The sequence below is a fragment of the Thamnophis elegans genome, chromosome 6 (genome assembly GCF_009769535.1).
Source record: "Thamnophis elegans isolate rThaEle1 chromosome 6, rThaEle1.pri, whole genome shotgun sequence".
Taxonomy (NCBI): Eukaryota; Metazoa; Chordata; class Lepidosauria; order Squamata; family Colubridae; genus Thamnophis; species Thamnophis elegans.
In genome coordinates this window covers 53,155,456-53,170,223 of record NC_045546.1, presented here as the reverse complement: position 1 = coordinate 53,170,223, position 14,768 = coordinate 53,155,456, and the positions used below count along the sequence as shown (strand labels likewise).

General features: G+C 34.4%; 1 protein-coding gene across 1 annotated transcript in view; it reads right to left on the bottom strand.

Annotated features, from left to right (window-relative positions):
• SIM2 (SIM bHLH transcription factor 2) overlaps window positions 1-14,768 on the bottom strand; it is a 37,282-nt gene that overhangs the window by 10,102 nt on the left and 12,412 nt on the right. Inside the window, exons 2-6 of the mRNA XM_032220468.1 lie at window positions 12,861-12,943; window positions 11,659-11,748; window positions 9,847-9,955; window positions 6,119-6,204; window positions 1,713-1,912 (exon numbers count right to left, since the gene is read on the bottom strand). Coding sequence (XP_032076359.1) covers window positions 1,713-1,912; window positions 6,119-6,204; window positions 9,847-9,955; window positions 11,659-11,748; window positions 12,861-12,943 — 568 coding nt within the window. The remainder of the gene's footprint in view (window positions 1-1,712; window positions 1,913-6,118; window positions 6,205-9,846; window positions 9,956-11,658; window positions 11,749-12,860; window positions 12,944-14,768) is intronic.

Genomic DNA, 14,768 nt, shown 5'->3' with positions numbered 1-14,768 from the left:
TGCCAGCTCAAGGGGGCCAAGCAGCAAAGGTCACCATGGCTTCTTGAGAATGGCGTTAACTTTTCTAATTGAGCACAGCCAGGAATTCTATTTAAGAGCATACTCCAGATCTCCTCCCCTTGTTGGAACAATTTCCCTGTCTCTAGATCTGTTGCCCTGCTGCAGATACCTTATAATCTGTTGCCCTGCTGCAGATACCTTATAATCCTTGTTCTATGATGGGAATTTCAGCTTGATATTTAGATTGGCTCTTATGGATCTCTCTGAAGTTTGATCCTATCTTGAACAATTGCCTCATCGGTCATCTGCCCATACTCTTCTGGTTCAACTTGTCTTGCATGGACAGGAGTTCATGTAAGAGAGGACGTGTGTTTTGGAAATCACTGATTGGGCAATATGTGGGTAGCTAGCAGTCGGTGCTGTCTTGCAACAGACATCAAAATCACCATGGAGAGCAATGCCTAGTGACTGAAGTGGAAGAGTGTTTTCACAGCAGCCTAAAACAGCCAATAAAGGCTGGACAGATCATAATCCTGACTACATAATCAACTGCATTATAAATAAAATATGCTAAATTATGTTCATGATAAAATTGTTTTGGGAGAAGACAAAATGCTACTTTAAAACTAGAACAGCTAAAGATGATTTAAAGCTCCTGAGTTGTGGGCTGAAGATGAAGACATCATAAAGACATGAAATATAAAAAATAGTTGCATTAGCATATTCATGCATTAAGTAGTTGGATGGGAGATAGAATTCTGCATGTGATATGAAATATTTTTTTAAATGCCTAAGTCAGCTAACAAGACTCTCACTCAAGATGGCAATAGAGTCACAGCTCTAAAATGAGCTGATTTTTTATTCATTTTAGTTTTTATATTTTTATTTAGTTTATTACTGGTAGTATTGTTATTTATATAATACTATATATAGATTTAGTAAGAATCAAGAACTTTTAGTATTTTTCTTCATTTTTCTTAATTCTTTATCTCCATTTTACTTTTAGTTTTTTTTTAATAATTTTAATATTCTAAATTATTATTTTAGTAATCAGAAATAAGATTTTCTGGATGCACAGAACGTTGTACACAATTTCAAATACTGAGGATGCAAAATAATAAAACAATATGACATTGCATATTTAATAGTTTGCAGACAATTTTGGCAAATATTTGTGGCAAATTCATTTTAGCTTTTCAAATGTTTTAACTTTTAACAATTGGTTCTCTCAAAATCTAAAGCTCCCTTCCATACCGTTATGAGTGAACTGTCCGTCATTATTTCTAAATTATGTTAATGTGGGAGCAATTCAAAACAATGTGCAGTGAATTTAAATGTATAGTGAACTCAAGTAAACTCAGGATAGATATACTGTTAACTGTGCTTTTACACCTATAAAAGTGAAGACATTCAGTTTCTCTTATGTTAGCTGCTAAAAAGCAGTCATGGGTATTAAATGGGTAACTCATTTTCCTATCAAGAAACCTTAAATGTTTCCTATCAATAAACAATTATTATTAAAACAATTTGATTTAGTAAGTAAATGTTAGTATGTAAGTAAATCAATCAATCCAAGCGGAACATTACTTCTTCAATTTTGTATACATTGTATTGTTTCTTTATATTGTTTAACTTTTATGTTTTAAACTGTCTTTTGGAAGTTAAGATGATGCAAAATTAGAGTAGTCATGTTTCAAAAACTTTCTACTTACCTGGAATCTAGAAAGATAAGCTTTAAGTCCAGACTTGCTCTGAACATAAACATATTACTATGAAGTTTGATCTCAGTAATTGCGCTTGGAGGTAGTGATTGACCTACAGCAACCAATCCCACAATTTGGTAACAGGTGTCATACAAAGATATATCCAGCATATACTGCCGTATCTTCAAATAGCCACTGCAATGGATCACCTAGTATGGACAAAAATAACATTTGTAAAGAGAGAAAAAATAGCTAGCTTCTTGATGACACTGAATCAAAATCCAGTGTTTTTCTCTTTATTATGTTGATTTTTGCTGTCCAGTTTGTTAAAATGTCTGCTGCAAAAAACTATTAATTTTTAGGCAATGTTGAATAAATATATTGCATGATATTAAATTAACATTAATGTTAAATTAATTTATAATTATTAAATTGGAATATAAATTGGTATTAATTTAACAATAAACTGTGAAAACCCTAACTCAATATAGTTGCATTTAGTTACTGCATGTTGACTTTTAAAATTCCAATTTGTTGTTATTTTAACCGTTCAGTTGTGTCTGACTCTTGGTGACTTTCTAGGCAAATGCTCTCCTTGTCAAGCAGCTTCCTTCAGTTATTGGATTTTCATCTCTGTGTCAGATTTGATGTTATCAAGCCAGCATGTTCTTTGCTTGCCCCTTCTTCTTGTTCCACTAACCATTCCTAGCATCATTGCCTTCTCCAATGAATTTGGATGCATGACGTGGCCAAAGTAAATCAGACATAGACTTATGATTTTAGCTTCTAGTGATGTGTATGGTTTTTTTATTTAGCACCTCTCTGTTAATTACTCTGGCTGTCCATGGTATACACAATAACTTACGGCAACACAATAACTTACACCAGCATACCAAACCATCAATTCTTCTTCGATCAGCCATTCTTAGGGTCCAACTCTCAAATCCATACATCATTATAGGGAAGACTATTTACTCTAACTAGCCTGCTTTTTGTACTTGTATCAATATCTTTGCTTTTCCAGATCTTATTCAGACTAACTATTGCAGTGCAGCTTAAGGTTATCCTGTGTTTTATTTTAGGAGTAGAACTACCATTGTGAACAATTTTTGATCCGAGGAAGATAAATTCTCAAACTAATTCAGTTTTCTCCATGTTGATTTTAAACATCTCATGTCCACCTGCAGCTGTTGTTATTATCTTTGTTTTCCTAATATTAAGACTCCAGTCCTACATGTTCACTTTCATTGTTGATTTTCCAGATCATTTTTCCAGGTCTTCCTTCTTTACAGCCAATAGTGTTGCATCATCTGCATACCTCAAATTATTTATGGTTCTTCCCCCAATCTTCACTCCAACATCAGGCAGTTCCAGATCTAATTTCCGCATGATCACCTCTCCATACAGGTTGAACAAAAATGGTGATAAAATACATCCCTGTCTAACTCCTTTACTGATCCTGAACCAATCTGTGCACCAGAAAGTACTCTCACTGTCACCTACAGTGATCAGATAAGCCTGATCAGGTGGATTGGGACACCAAGATCATACAAAGCCACCCTTAGCCTATTGTGTCTACGCAGTCAAAAGCTTTTTAATAATTGATAAAACACATATATAGATCCTTTTGATATTCAAATTCCAATTTATTTTATTGCTAATAAAGACAGATGTATGTTCAGTGTTTCTGAATATTATATTACTTAGTACGTGTTCTAATACAAAATGGAGAGGCATATGCAAACTTATTGAAGCTTTTGTATAAAAAGTAATACATTATCAAGATGTTTCATAATGTATACTGTGAAAACATATCTGTGAAAATATATACAGACCCCTCACATCCTGGACATAAATTGTTTCAACTTCAACCCTCAAAACAACGCTATAGAGCATTGCACATCACAACAACTAGACACAAGGACAGCTTCACACACACCCATGCCATCATGCTGCTAAACAACTAATTCCCACAACATTGTCAAAATATTTACTATTATTCTTCCCATCCTTCCTATTACCTATCTCCTTTCTACTTATACTTATAACCTTCTTGCTTGTATCTTTACAATTTATATTGTTTTATTTAGTTTCCTAGTATAATTTTGATTGCTTATTTAGTATCCTTTGACTATCACTAAGTGTTGTATCTTATGATTCTTAATGGATGTATTTTTTACGTATGCAATCACACTTGGCCAATACAGAATTCTATTCTATTCTAGTAAGATATTAAGAACAGTAGATAAAGATTTATGCAATATTAAAGGACATGGAAATTTTATGATAATTTTATTACATCATCATAACTCAAAAATAAACTTCATGGCCTTCATTATTTATAACTAAGAATACAGGATATAAGAAAAATGTGCTTCAAAGTACAGGGTTTGAAGACAAAGACAAAAATTATTCAATAGGTGTAACAGAAATATGATATTTTCCATGATTGAACTGGAAAAACTATTTTCCTTAATAGAACGTTTAATAGAATTGTGCCATATGTCAAAATATTAACACTTGCTTAGGAATCCAAGTAAATGAACTTAGTAACATTGCAGAGAACATCTAAATTCAATAAATGGAGGAAGAATAATAGCAATGGTGTTAGTGTCCATTACCTGCCCAATCAATGAGAAAATGCAAATAATGCTTTCCAAAAACAACTGACATTCTTTCAAACAGCAAAGAGGAATGAAATGATAGTGATGATGGGCTTTATCCTGGTGTTCCAACATCCAAGTGTTCCTGGTTATCCTACTGAAAACTTTCACCAACAGGGATGGAGGGAGGCACAAAAGGATCAACTAACCTGGACTTGATAATAATCAGTTGGAAAAATGTGGGGCTTATTCTGTCAAGTTGCCCTTGTGAAAAATAAGAGCTAGCAATCATTTCTGGAGAGCAAGGACACATCCTATCATTTCTGGAGAGCAAGGACACATCCTATTGCCCTATACTTCCCCATTACCTTCCCTTAATGCCATCATTAGGCAGGTATTCCTCTTTCCACTTTCTAAGCAGTGTTGGTTCAGGCAATGCTGCCTGGTTTGGCTGCTGTGAGCACTTTCTTCCAGGCCAATCCTTGCAATTTGACTACTTTGCAAAGGCAGGATAACCACACTTTCCCAGCTTTTCCTGAATGATAGTCTACTGCTATAGAAGGTTTTTCCCATTAGCATGATATGAATAATATTTCCTTGATAGGAAAAATGCTTTGAATTCTAGCAGGAATGTTGGGGGGTGTTGTGTTATTACAATTTTCTTTCTCTGGGAGTTATTTATATTTCTACCCGTTTCCAGTCAAGGGAAGAAAGAAGGAAGCCTAGCAAGAAAGTAGGTTGTTTAGGAAAAGAAAACAAATCTAAATGTTTCTGCTACATTTTGAATTTGGAATATTTTGCATGCCAGAGAAACAACTGTACTTATGAGAAAGACTTCCTATAATAGTAGCTGTAGGAAAGATGTATGAAAACTGTTTATGTTGAAGCTTGTTGCTATGTCTTCATATGTCACCATTTTGCTTTAACTTTATATCTAAGCATTTGTATACATTTGTGTAGGGTAGTAAGAAAGACTGTCACATTTATAGCTAAAGCCATTTAAATAACAGCTTCCTATTTATATCAGATTTGCTAAGGGGATAATATGACCTGATTACTTCATCAATACTTTTATATTATATTTTTATTTATTAGTCTAAACAATAAACTAAAGTATCTGAATATCTATCTATCTATCTATCCAGAAAAATCCACTAACTGAAAGGAAAGAAACTGCCAATGGGACAATATGGTAACACACAATTTGGCCTAACTACCTTGCAAGCCAGTATCCAAATCTGAAAGGGTTTTCTTAAATCAATTTAGAGCCAAGCCAGCATGAGCACAGGAGAGGAGCAGCTTAAGTGTGGATATGCCCTTATAGAGGAATCAGCCAGAATACTGGAGAAAAATAGCCATGTCATGCTGGAATTCTTGGTCCTAATGGAAATTAGATCTTAAGTGCAATTGAATGCTTTTCTCAGCTTAAGTGTTGATAGGTAGAATTCTATGGCAGAACAAATCAGAAAAAAAAGAGTAACTGGAGATCTTGTGAAGATGTTAAAAACAGATAATTACCAACAAAGGAGGTATAGTAAGTACCAAAACCGAACAATTCCAATTAGAAATAGATCAAACAAAGAAATCAAGAAAGAGTACAGAGAGAATTTCTGATTGCAGAAATATTTTACCTCATTTCTTAAATCCCCCAACTATAATCAGAATGAGGGAGAATTTCACAGTGGATTTTGTTTCACAGTATCACTACCCAAAATTGTTTTAACTCAGCCTCCCCTGGCCCACTATTTTTTATTGATGTAGATGAATGTATGAAATTAAATATTCTGAGGACAATGGGAAACTGTGCTTTACCTTATAACCATTACTTGTTAATCCTGCATTTCGCTTGGCCAAGACACACTTCATTCGTAGGAAAAAAGATCTCTCTAGTTCATATTCTGGAAATAAAATATAAAGAATTAAAATACAAACATTTAAGTTTCTTAAGTTTCTCCCTTGGCCACTTCCCATGTATTTGAAAATATTTTCTTACCATTCTTATATATATTTAAATTTTTTAATTAATAATGAAAATCATTAATAAAATAACTTTATTTTACTTTAAAGATACTTTAACATTTTAAATTCTAATATTTCAACAAAAGTAAATGCTATTAAATTTAATTATTGGCCTTATAATGTTAAAAAAATCACTTGGGATTTATGATTTTTAGTAATGTGTGTATATGCATGAAAGTAAATATTTCAGGAAATACACTTCCAAATTAAATATTCTTGGTACAGATGTAGAAAGTATCACATTCCATGAGGATTAATAACTACATGTTCTTTGTTATCTGGATAATTTACAGTACAATCCTATGAAGATTTGCTTAAAAATAGTTCCAATGCTTTCAATTGATGCTTGTAACTACATACAAGATTTCAGTTATACCTTACCTTTATCTTGGGATACAATGCTGATATAATTATTGAATAAATATGAACGCAGAGATACATTTTGGTAGCTTAACTTGAAATCAAATCCAATACATCCTATATTCTGCAGCTGTACAATTGAAGGCTATCCCAAATCCCTCCTGTTGCATATTCAATATGCAAATACCAGCTGCGACCTGATTGGTTGGTCGTTTTGACAGTTGAATCGCTTGTCACCTGTGTTATAATAAAGATCTGTCTTGCACATGGCTCCTGCGTGTCAATTCCCTCACAACAACAACCCACATGTTTACAATACTGGCGACGAAGGTGGGATTGATATGCGATTCCCGCAGAGCCTAACAACATCAGCCAACGTGAACGCAGGAAAAAAAAAAAATTCTTTCCTACATTGAGGGCCTGTCAGGGCCGCCGCTATGGCCAGCAAGCGACATCAACAGCAGCCTCCGGTTGTAGCCAACCTCAGTAAGCTCCAGGCGCGGCCTCCATCCGTCCGAGGGACGGGCTTCCTACGCTTAACCTCGACTGGAGCCGCCGCCGCTACTCAGGGACGAGCTATGGACCGTGATGGCTAAACTGCGCCAGCTGTGCCTGCCTGCCTGCCTGCCACCAGCTGTTCCTACGGCATGCCTGCCACCAGCTGTTCCTACGGCACTCCAACCGCCTCGTTCCAACCGCTGCGTTCAACAACAGCCTCGTTCTCCAAGCTGCCACCTAGCACCACCGGCTACGCTCTCTCAGCCTGTCTAAAGCCTCTCCAACACTAGCACACTCACAACATACACCAGACTGTCCTCTACACCATGAGCCTCCTTCCGCTGCAAAGGCCACCGCTTGCCTCCCTAAAACCAACGAGAGCCTTCCTACAACACAACGAGAGCCTCCCTGCTGCAAAGATTCCAAAGGACCTGTTTTTTTTTCCTGGTTCTAAAATTTAGCTACGAAGGACTCACCACCATCTTGAAACAGCAGAACTGGGGGGAAGGAGAGAGATTGAATATGCAAATACCAGCTGCGACGTGATTGGCTGGTCATTTGGTCTTTAGAACTGGGGGGAAGGAGTGTTGCATACCTCCCTTCCCAACTTTAGATATTGTGTACAAAAATAGGCTATTTCACTGTGATTGTTTGATTCATAGCATTTCTCCTCAAAATAAGACCCCATGTTCACAATTCAAGCATTAAGAGAAAGAAATTAGTTCAAAATATTTGTGTTCTGTACATTAGTTGTGCAAGTCTTCCAGGACCATTCGAAGCTCTACTGAATATGTCAATGGAGAAAAGTTTGAAAATACATCCATGCAGGAGTAGCTATACATAAAAAATAGACAAAGTGTATTGTGTCTATCATCTTGATTTTTTACCGTATCCTGGGGATAACCTCATGTACTCATGTAAAAAGTAGTCCTTTCATTCGGCTCCCATGTTGCCTACTCAGAATGAGCAAGCAGCAATGCACAATTATATGATTAAAAATAGAAATGATTTAATAAGACATGCAAAGGAAAATACCAATGGCATCAGAAAAAAGATCATGGCAATATAATGCTATAATCTCCCATATATCCATTTAACTTCAGAAGTGAAGTAATATCTCATGGAGGGAACTTTAGCTAGGTATAAGAGAAGTGCCTACATCTGTTAAAAATCACCCTCTTCAAACAGACCGTCCCTTTTGGCAATATCTCTCTGTGTATTTGTGTATGTTATATGCTGGAATTTTAAAGTTTAAAATGTTTTCAATGTAATTTGTTTTATATTTCAATAGTTATTTTAATTAAACATTGTACACTGTCAAGGAACAGGGTAAAATAAAATAAAATTATCTATAGATTACATAGTTCTAAAATAACAATATCTCCCCAGATATATTTCATTGTATTTATTTTGTACAATGACAATAAAGACTATACTATATATCATGCTATTGATTTAACAGGATAGTTTCTGCAAGATATAATCATAGATAATACTTTTGCCTTTCCTTCCTTCTTGATAGACATATATACAGTACATTGGCCATAAGGCCCAGTTATAAGTTAGGAGTGTTCCAGTCTTCTTATTTAAACTTCATGCGATACTCAGATATAAAGTTAGAATAACAGCAGATATATTTCTATCCATACCACTTTTTGTCAACTTGATTCAAATCTACAAATCAAATTGAAGGTTTGTGTTTTATCTGAAGACTATATAATCCAGGAAAGAAATTCAAATATCTATTTTTTTAAAGGAATTACTTGTTTTTATCAAACAATTCTAAAATGAAATCTCAATCTCTCTCTCTCTCTCTCCTCCCTCTCTCTCTCTCTCTCTCTATATATATATATATATATATATATATATATATATATATATATATATATATATATATATAGATATATATTCTGTTCTGTTATATTTCATGGTATATAAAAAAGAGGCATGGCTATTTTTTATAATGAATTGTATTTATTCACTCAGATTGCACATGACTATTAAACAAGATTCTATATACACTTCTGTGAAATTACATTTGTGCCTTTAAGGACCATACACTCATCCCTGAGATGATGGGATGAAATCAATCTTTCTTGCTCTCTTCCATCTTTTATGTGTTATGTGTTTTCATACATTTTTTCTGTGGCCCTTTTGTAATTCTATCCTGTAAATAATTGTTCTACAGAACAGAGTCTTTATTATTGGATTGCATATTGTAGTTTATAATCTTAAAATTGCACTTAAATATTCAAGTAAATTTGGATACAAACTTACAAACAATATCAGTTTTAGGCAAAATTATCAAATTTTGGCAGAAGAAGGGTGCTATTACAGTATAGAACAGGGGTAGTCAACCTTTTTATACCTACTGCCCACTTTTGTATCTCTGTTAGTAGTAAAATTTTCTAACTGCCCACCGGTTCCACAGTAATGGTGATTTATAAAGTAGGGAAGTAACTTTATTTTATAAAATTTATAAAGCAGAGTTACAGCAAACCCCTACCGCCCACCATGGAAGCTGGAACGCCCACTAATGGGCAGTAGGGACCGAGTTGGCTACCACTAGTATAGACCTTGGCTATTTTAGCATAAAAGCACAAAAGCTCAGCTTCATATTTTATCATCTTTTTATTTAAACATTTAAGTAATTCATAAAATACCTTGTAAAAGATGGGGATGAAGTGGTTGGTGAGCTGTTAAAATGGCTGTCATTTCATCATGATCTGAGGGATGTATATATTCATAAATGCTATTGCCAGTTAGTTCTACCTGCCACAAAAACAGATAACAAAAACAGAATTACTTAAAGTTATCTTTTAATATGATACTTCAGAAATCCATATAAATTACATGTATGATTTACATATAATTTACTACATCTTTTCTAATGTGAGTTGTTACTTAAAACAAAAGCAACTGTTGACCAAAAACTATATTGCCTACTTAATTCTAATTATGGCAGTTCTAAAGTTCTAACTAATTCACGAAAGATGGTCTGAAGATTATGGTATATATCTACATTGATAATATCTTTTTTAATGTTAAGAATCTCTACAGTCATTTTTCATACAGCTATTATTTTTATTTCCCATTCTTCACAAGGGAAATTAGTTTAAAAAGCATATCAGCTTTTTTTACACTTCTTTATAGCTAATTAGCAGGATGTGACATTTCAAATTAGCTATACTCATTCAATTCTGGATATAAGACATGGCTTGAAAATTGTGTACACTCTGCACAGTTTCACTAAGATTGGTATTTCTACTAGAAAACTTGCAGCCAAAGATTCAAAAAACAGCTCAATAAGATACTTTTATTGCCAATAATGCAAAAATAGCAAAAAATCCTAGACTCAAATGTTATATATAAATGCAATGGTTCTCCAAGTATTCATTTGCAACTTCCTCCATCCATTCTGGTTTAGAAAAACAGTGTCCATCCAATTGTTGTTAATGAATTACATCTGCCAGTTGTTACAACTAATTATGCTAGTTGGCATAGTTGTGAATCACACCTGATAGACATTGTTCACCTCTAAATCCAGCCAATCTTCATTATCTTACATTTAGTTTTGATTTATTAATGCTAAAGAACATAAAAGTTGTTTGCAAGTCTCCCAGCAATAGATATAAGTTACAAAAAACTATGAAGTAATTTCTCTATACTAGTGACTATGCCATCTTCACAAGACATATTGAACCACCTCAACAACATTCTGCAATTCCAAATCTAGGTATATCCAGATTAGGAGGATACTTGTTACCTTGTTATTTTAACCTTAAAATTTGTATGAAGATAGTTGCACTGATGCGATCTCTTTATTTCCAGAACAGAAATACAATGCTAGTGTGATCTACTAAAATGAGATTGCTCCAGCTACCATATTTATATCATTTATCTCACTAAAGGAGATTCTGAACCCATTTAGACAGGATTTTGGTTGGGTTGCATTTTTGAATTGTGAGCTATAAAATGGGGAGGAGAGCCATTTTGTTCTACAATGACATAAAGACAGAAGAAGCCTGTAGAACTTTTGCTTACTAACATATTTTATTAAAAGGCAGCTCATTTCATCAGATGCATATTTCCTAACCTTGGCAATTTTTTGGCTGAGGAGCTGAAGTCCACGCATCTTAAAATTGCCACGGCTGATAAACATTGGTCTAGACTGATGCAGGATTTAAATTGGGATGGGGATGTGAGAACTATGGGAAAGTTTGGTTGTATAGATGCAGGTTACATGAGAGACAAATTACAAGCACCTTATCAGTTAACAATGGATACCCCATTTTAACCAGAGCTGTTCTTAAGTTCTTTTTTCAGCTGGTGGCTGATAGCTGAACAATTTTGCTTGTTTAGGGAAAAAAACGCCTAAAATCAAGCAAGGCAGGATACTGTATATTTCTGGCAAGATAATATTAGATGACTTTCCAACATCAGCATTCAATAGAGGGACAGAAACTTATTCCTACCTGGGATAAACCTAGATGAACAGAAGCTGTTTCTGAGATATACATTATTTTGCCATCAGACGCTACCACAAAAACAAACCCATCCAGAGTCTGTAAAAGAAAAAGAAATAGAGCAAACACTTACCACTTACAATTACAATCAAGTTCCTTGTGAGAAGTTTTTAATTTTCCACTACAGAAGAACATATATTAAAAAAAATTACTGATATAGGCCTGATGAAGTCTATTATGCACTCATTATTTAAAAATCACATTTAAATCATTCTGTTTTTAGGTATGATAATGTTGCATAGGCAGCAATTAAATGTATCAAGATGATAAAGTTTAAAATGTTTTTTCACACAAGTTCTATTATGGTATTCTCAAGAGATAAAAATCCCAATTCATTGGCTGGAAGAATTTTTCATAGTTACAAATGTTATTTTAGCTTGAGGGAATTTTTATGTTCTTCTGACTTTATTTTTTAAATTAAAGTCTTTATAAATGGGGGATTCTTTGAAAAATGGAGTCTTGGAAAATTGGGCATAAAATTAAAATACCTAGAAGTTTTTTTATTAAAGTATGAATTATAATTTCCAAAAATATAACATGGAAATTATTTAAACATTAAAATTATAAATATGGCTATAAAATACTCTTTTGACCTATTTCAAAATGCTTGTTTGAGGCCTCCCAAATATAATTTTAAAATAACCAGTATAAATAAGGTAATTTTCTAGTTTAAAATACCAAGTCTAACAAATTCAAATAAAATCAACTTTAAAAATTTAAACTGCTTTAAAACACTAAAGTAATATTCCATCATATTCCATTCCAAACCCAAAAATGGGTATTTGGAAGCAGTCTTAGAGGAAGGTAATCCAGTGGCATAACATTTGCTTGGAATGCTGAAGGTTTTAGATTCAATTCTTGAAAGTACAAATTAAAATTTTATCTTATCAAACCATTACTCTATTCTGACTGACAGTGTTGTTCCACATTCTCAAGCAAATATTTTGTACCTTTATTGAGATGTGTATTTCTTAAATATTTTTAAAGACTAAAAAATGTTGCTTGAAAAATAGTGAAATTACCAGTTCAGTGGCAGAAAACTTGCCATGCTCCTTTTTCCATTGCAATGCATCAGATGCCAAATATGGGAAAAACCCATTTAAGCCTTTAGAAGCCATTGTTTACCAGAGAAGACATCCCAAAGATTTTACCTGAAGTAAATGTGAACCTAGCTCCTTTGCAATGTTATCGAAGGGGCCTAATCTGTTTGGCTGGCCCCAGGCATCTCCCAAACCTGGAAAAAAAATCAAGAAGCTTCAATCATAGGTGACAATATTTCAAGTCATGGCTAAAAACCAATTTGCCTCAACAGAGAACGTGTGTAAAAAAGAGAATGATGGGATTTGCTAGGTGAGAGAGTCCCCTCTATTGTGCCTAATCTGGCTAGGTGGCCTTTTCTTCTAGAACATTAAATCTGTGATTCCTGTTGTTCAGTTGCTAAATTGTGTCCGACTTTTTGCATCCCCATAGACTATAGCACCCCAGTCCCCTCATGACCTCCATTGTCTCCTGAAGTTTGCCAAAATTCATGTTCATTGCATGGATGACACTATCTAACCACCCCATCTCCTGTCACCCCCTTCTCCTTTTACCTTTACATGTTCCTCGGAATTCAATTGTTATTTAAAGGATAATTTCACATAACACACACAAGTCTCCCTCAAATTGGCCAACAAAACCTGACTAAATGCACTTTCAAAAGAGGTGGGTTTTTTAAAAAATCTTCTCAGAATTTCCAGATATCTACAAAAAGGAAAACTACCACAGGCCTCGTTAACTCTGGGGTATAGGAAAAGCAACAGCAGTCAAAATGATCTACTCTCTTTGCTCAAATTGTGATTGCTTCGGTAGATTTATTGTATTCCTTCTACAAGTTTCTCTTTTTGTCCTTATAAACTGCAACTTCAGACAAAAACAGGACAATCACAACAGTTGATGCCTCAATGTAAAGATTTTTCACCTATTCTGCCTTTTTCCCTTCACAATATTCTCTGCTACCATATGCCACCCCTCCCCTAAACCTCCTATCACAGTTTTCCATGAAAGTACAAATGCCACTAGTTTATTTATTTATTTATTGGAATTTGTCAAACAAAAACGAGAACAAGAATAAGACGATAGGTACTTTTAGTGCACTTATGCACACCCCCTCTACTGACCACTTAAGTAATTCACTTGATTCTGGGAACAACCTTACAGAACAATCACATTCTTAATAAACAATCTGCCAAAACCTCTAACACTCAGTAATTCATGGTGGGTTTTTTTTGAAGCCTAATTGTTCTGGCCATTAGAAATACCACACCTAGCCATCATCTGGATAGCATAAATCCCACTCTCTTCCCTAAACAAAGCACTTGCCACATATATTGTCTGAAGAATCTAGACCATTAATTCATTCTGGTTTCTTAAATTGTGACCTATATTCTGAAATTATGTCCTTACATATAAGAAACAAAATGGGTGGATTCGTTCAAAGCACTGCAGTTCCATAGCATTCCTAAAACAATTTTCCTTTTACTTCGGTATTTTCATCTGGAAGACATATTCAGATTCTATCTCCACCCTTGGAAAACATTCAGAAGTAAGCTTCCTTTTGTGAACTGAAAGACACCAGAAATCAGCCTCCCACCTTCTTTTATTGAAGCATGTGGGAACTCGAGCTGCCTACTATAGACATCATCTAGCCCCCAAACAGCAGGAATTTGCCACACCAAATCTTGAAGGCAAAGGGGGCCAAACTGTCACATTGTACATGTTTGGGAGCTTTGTGAATTGAAAAGAGACTTTCATAATTTATTTACTGACCAAACTTGACAGTGACAATCTGTTCCCAGTGGGGGTCTTTTGTTCAGTTTTGATTTGGACATAGTACTAGCATGACATAAGGCAAAGCATTTGCAATCATTGATCCCTTTCTGCTGCCATCTAGCATTTATCTGTATTATTGCAACCAGATTTTATAAGCATGGCTAAATGCATTTTATACATAAGCTAATTTTTCTATTTGTTCCCTTTCCCACCTGACTACTAAAAGCATTGCTGTCATTTGGGACAGT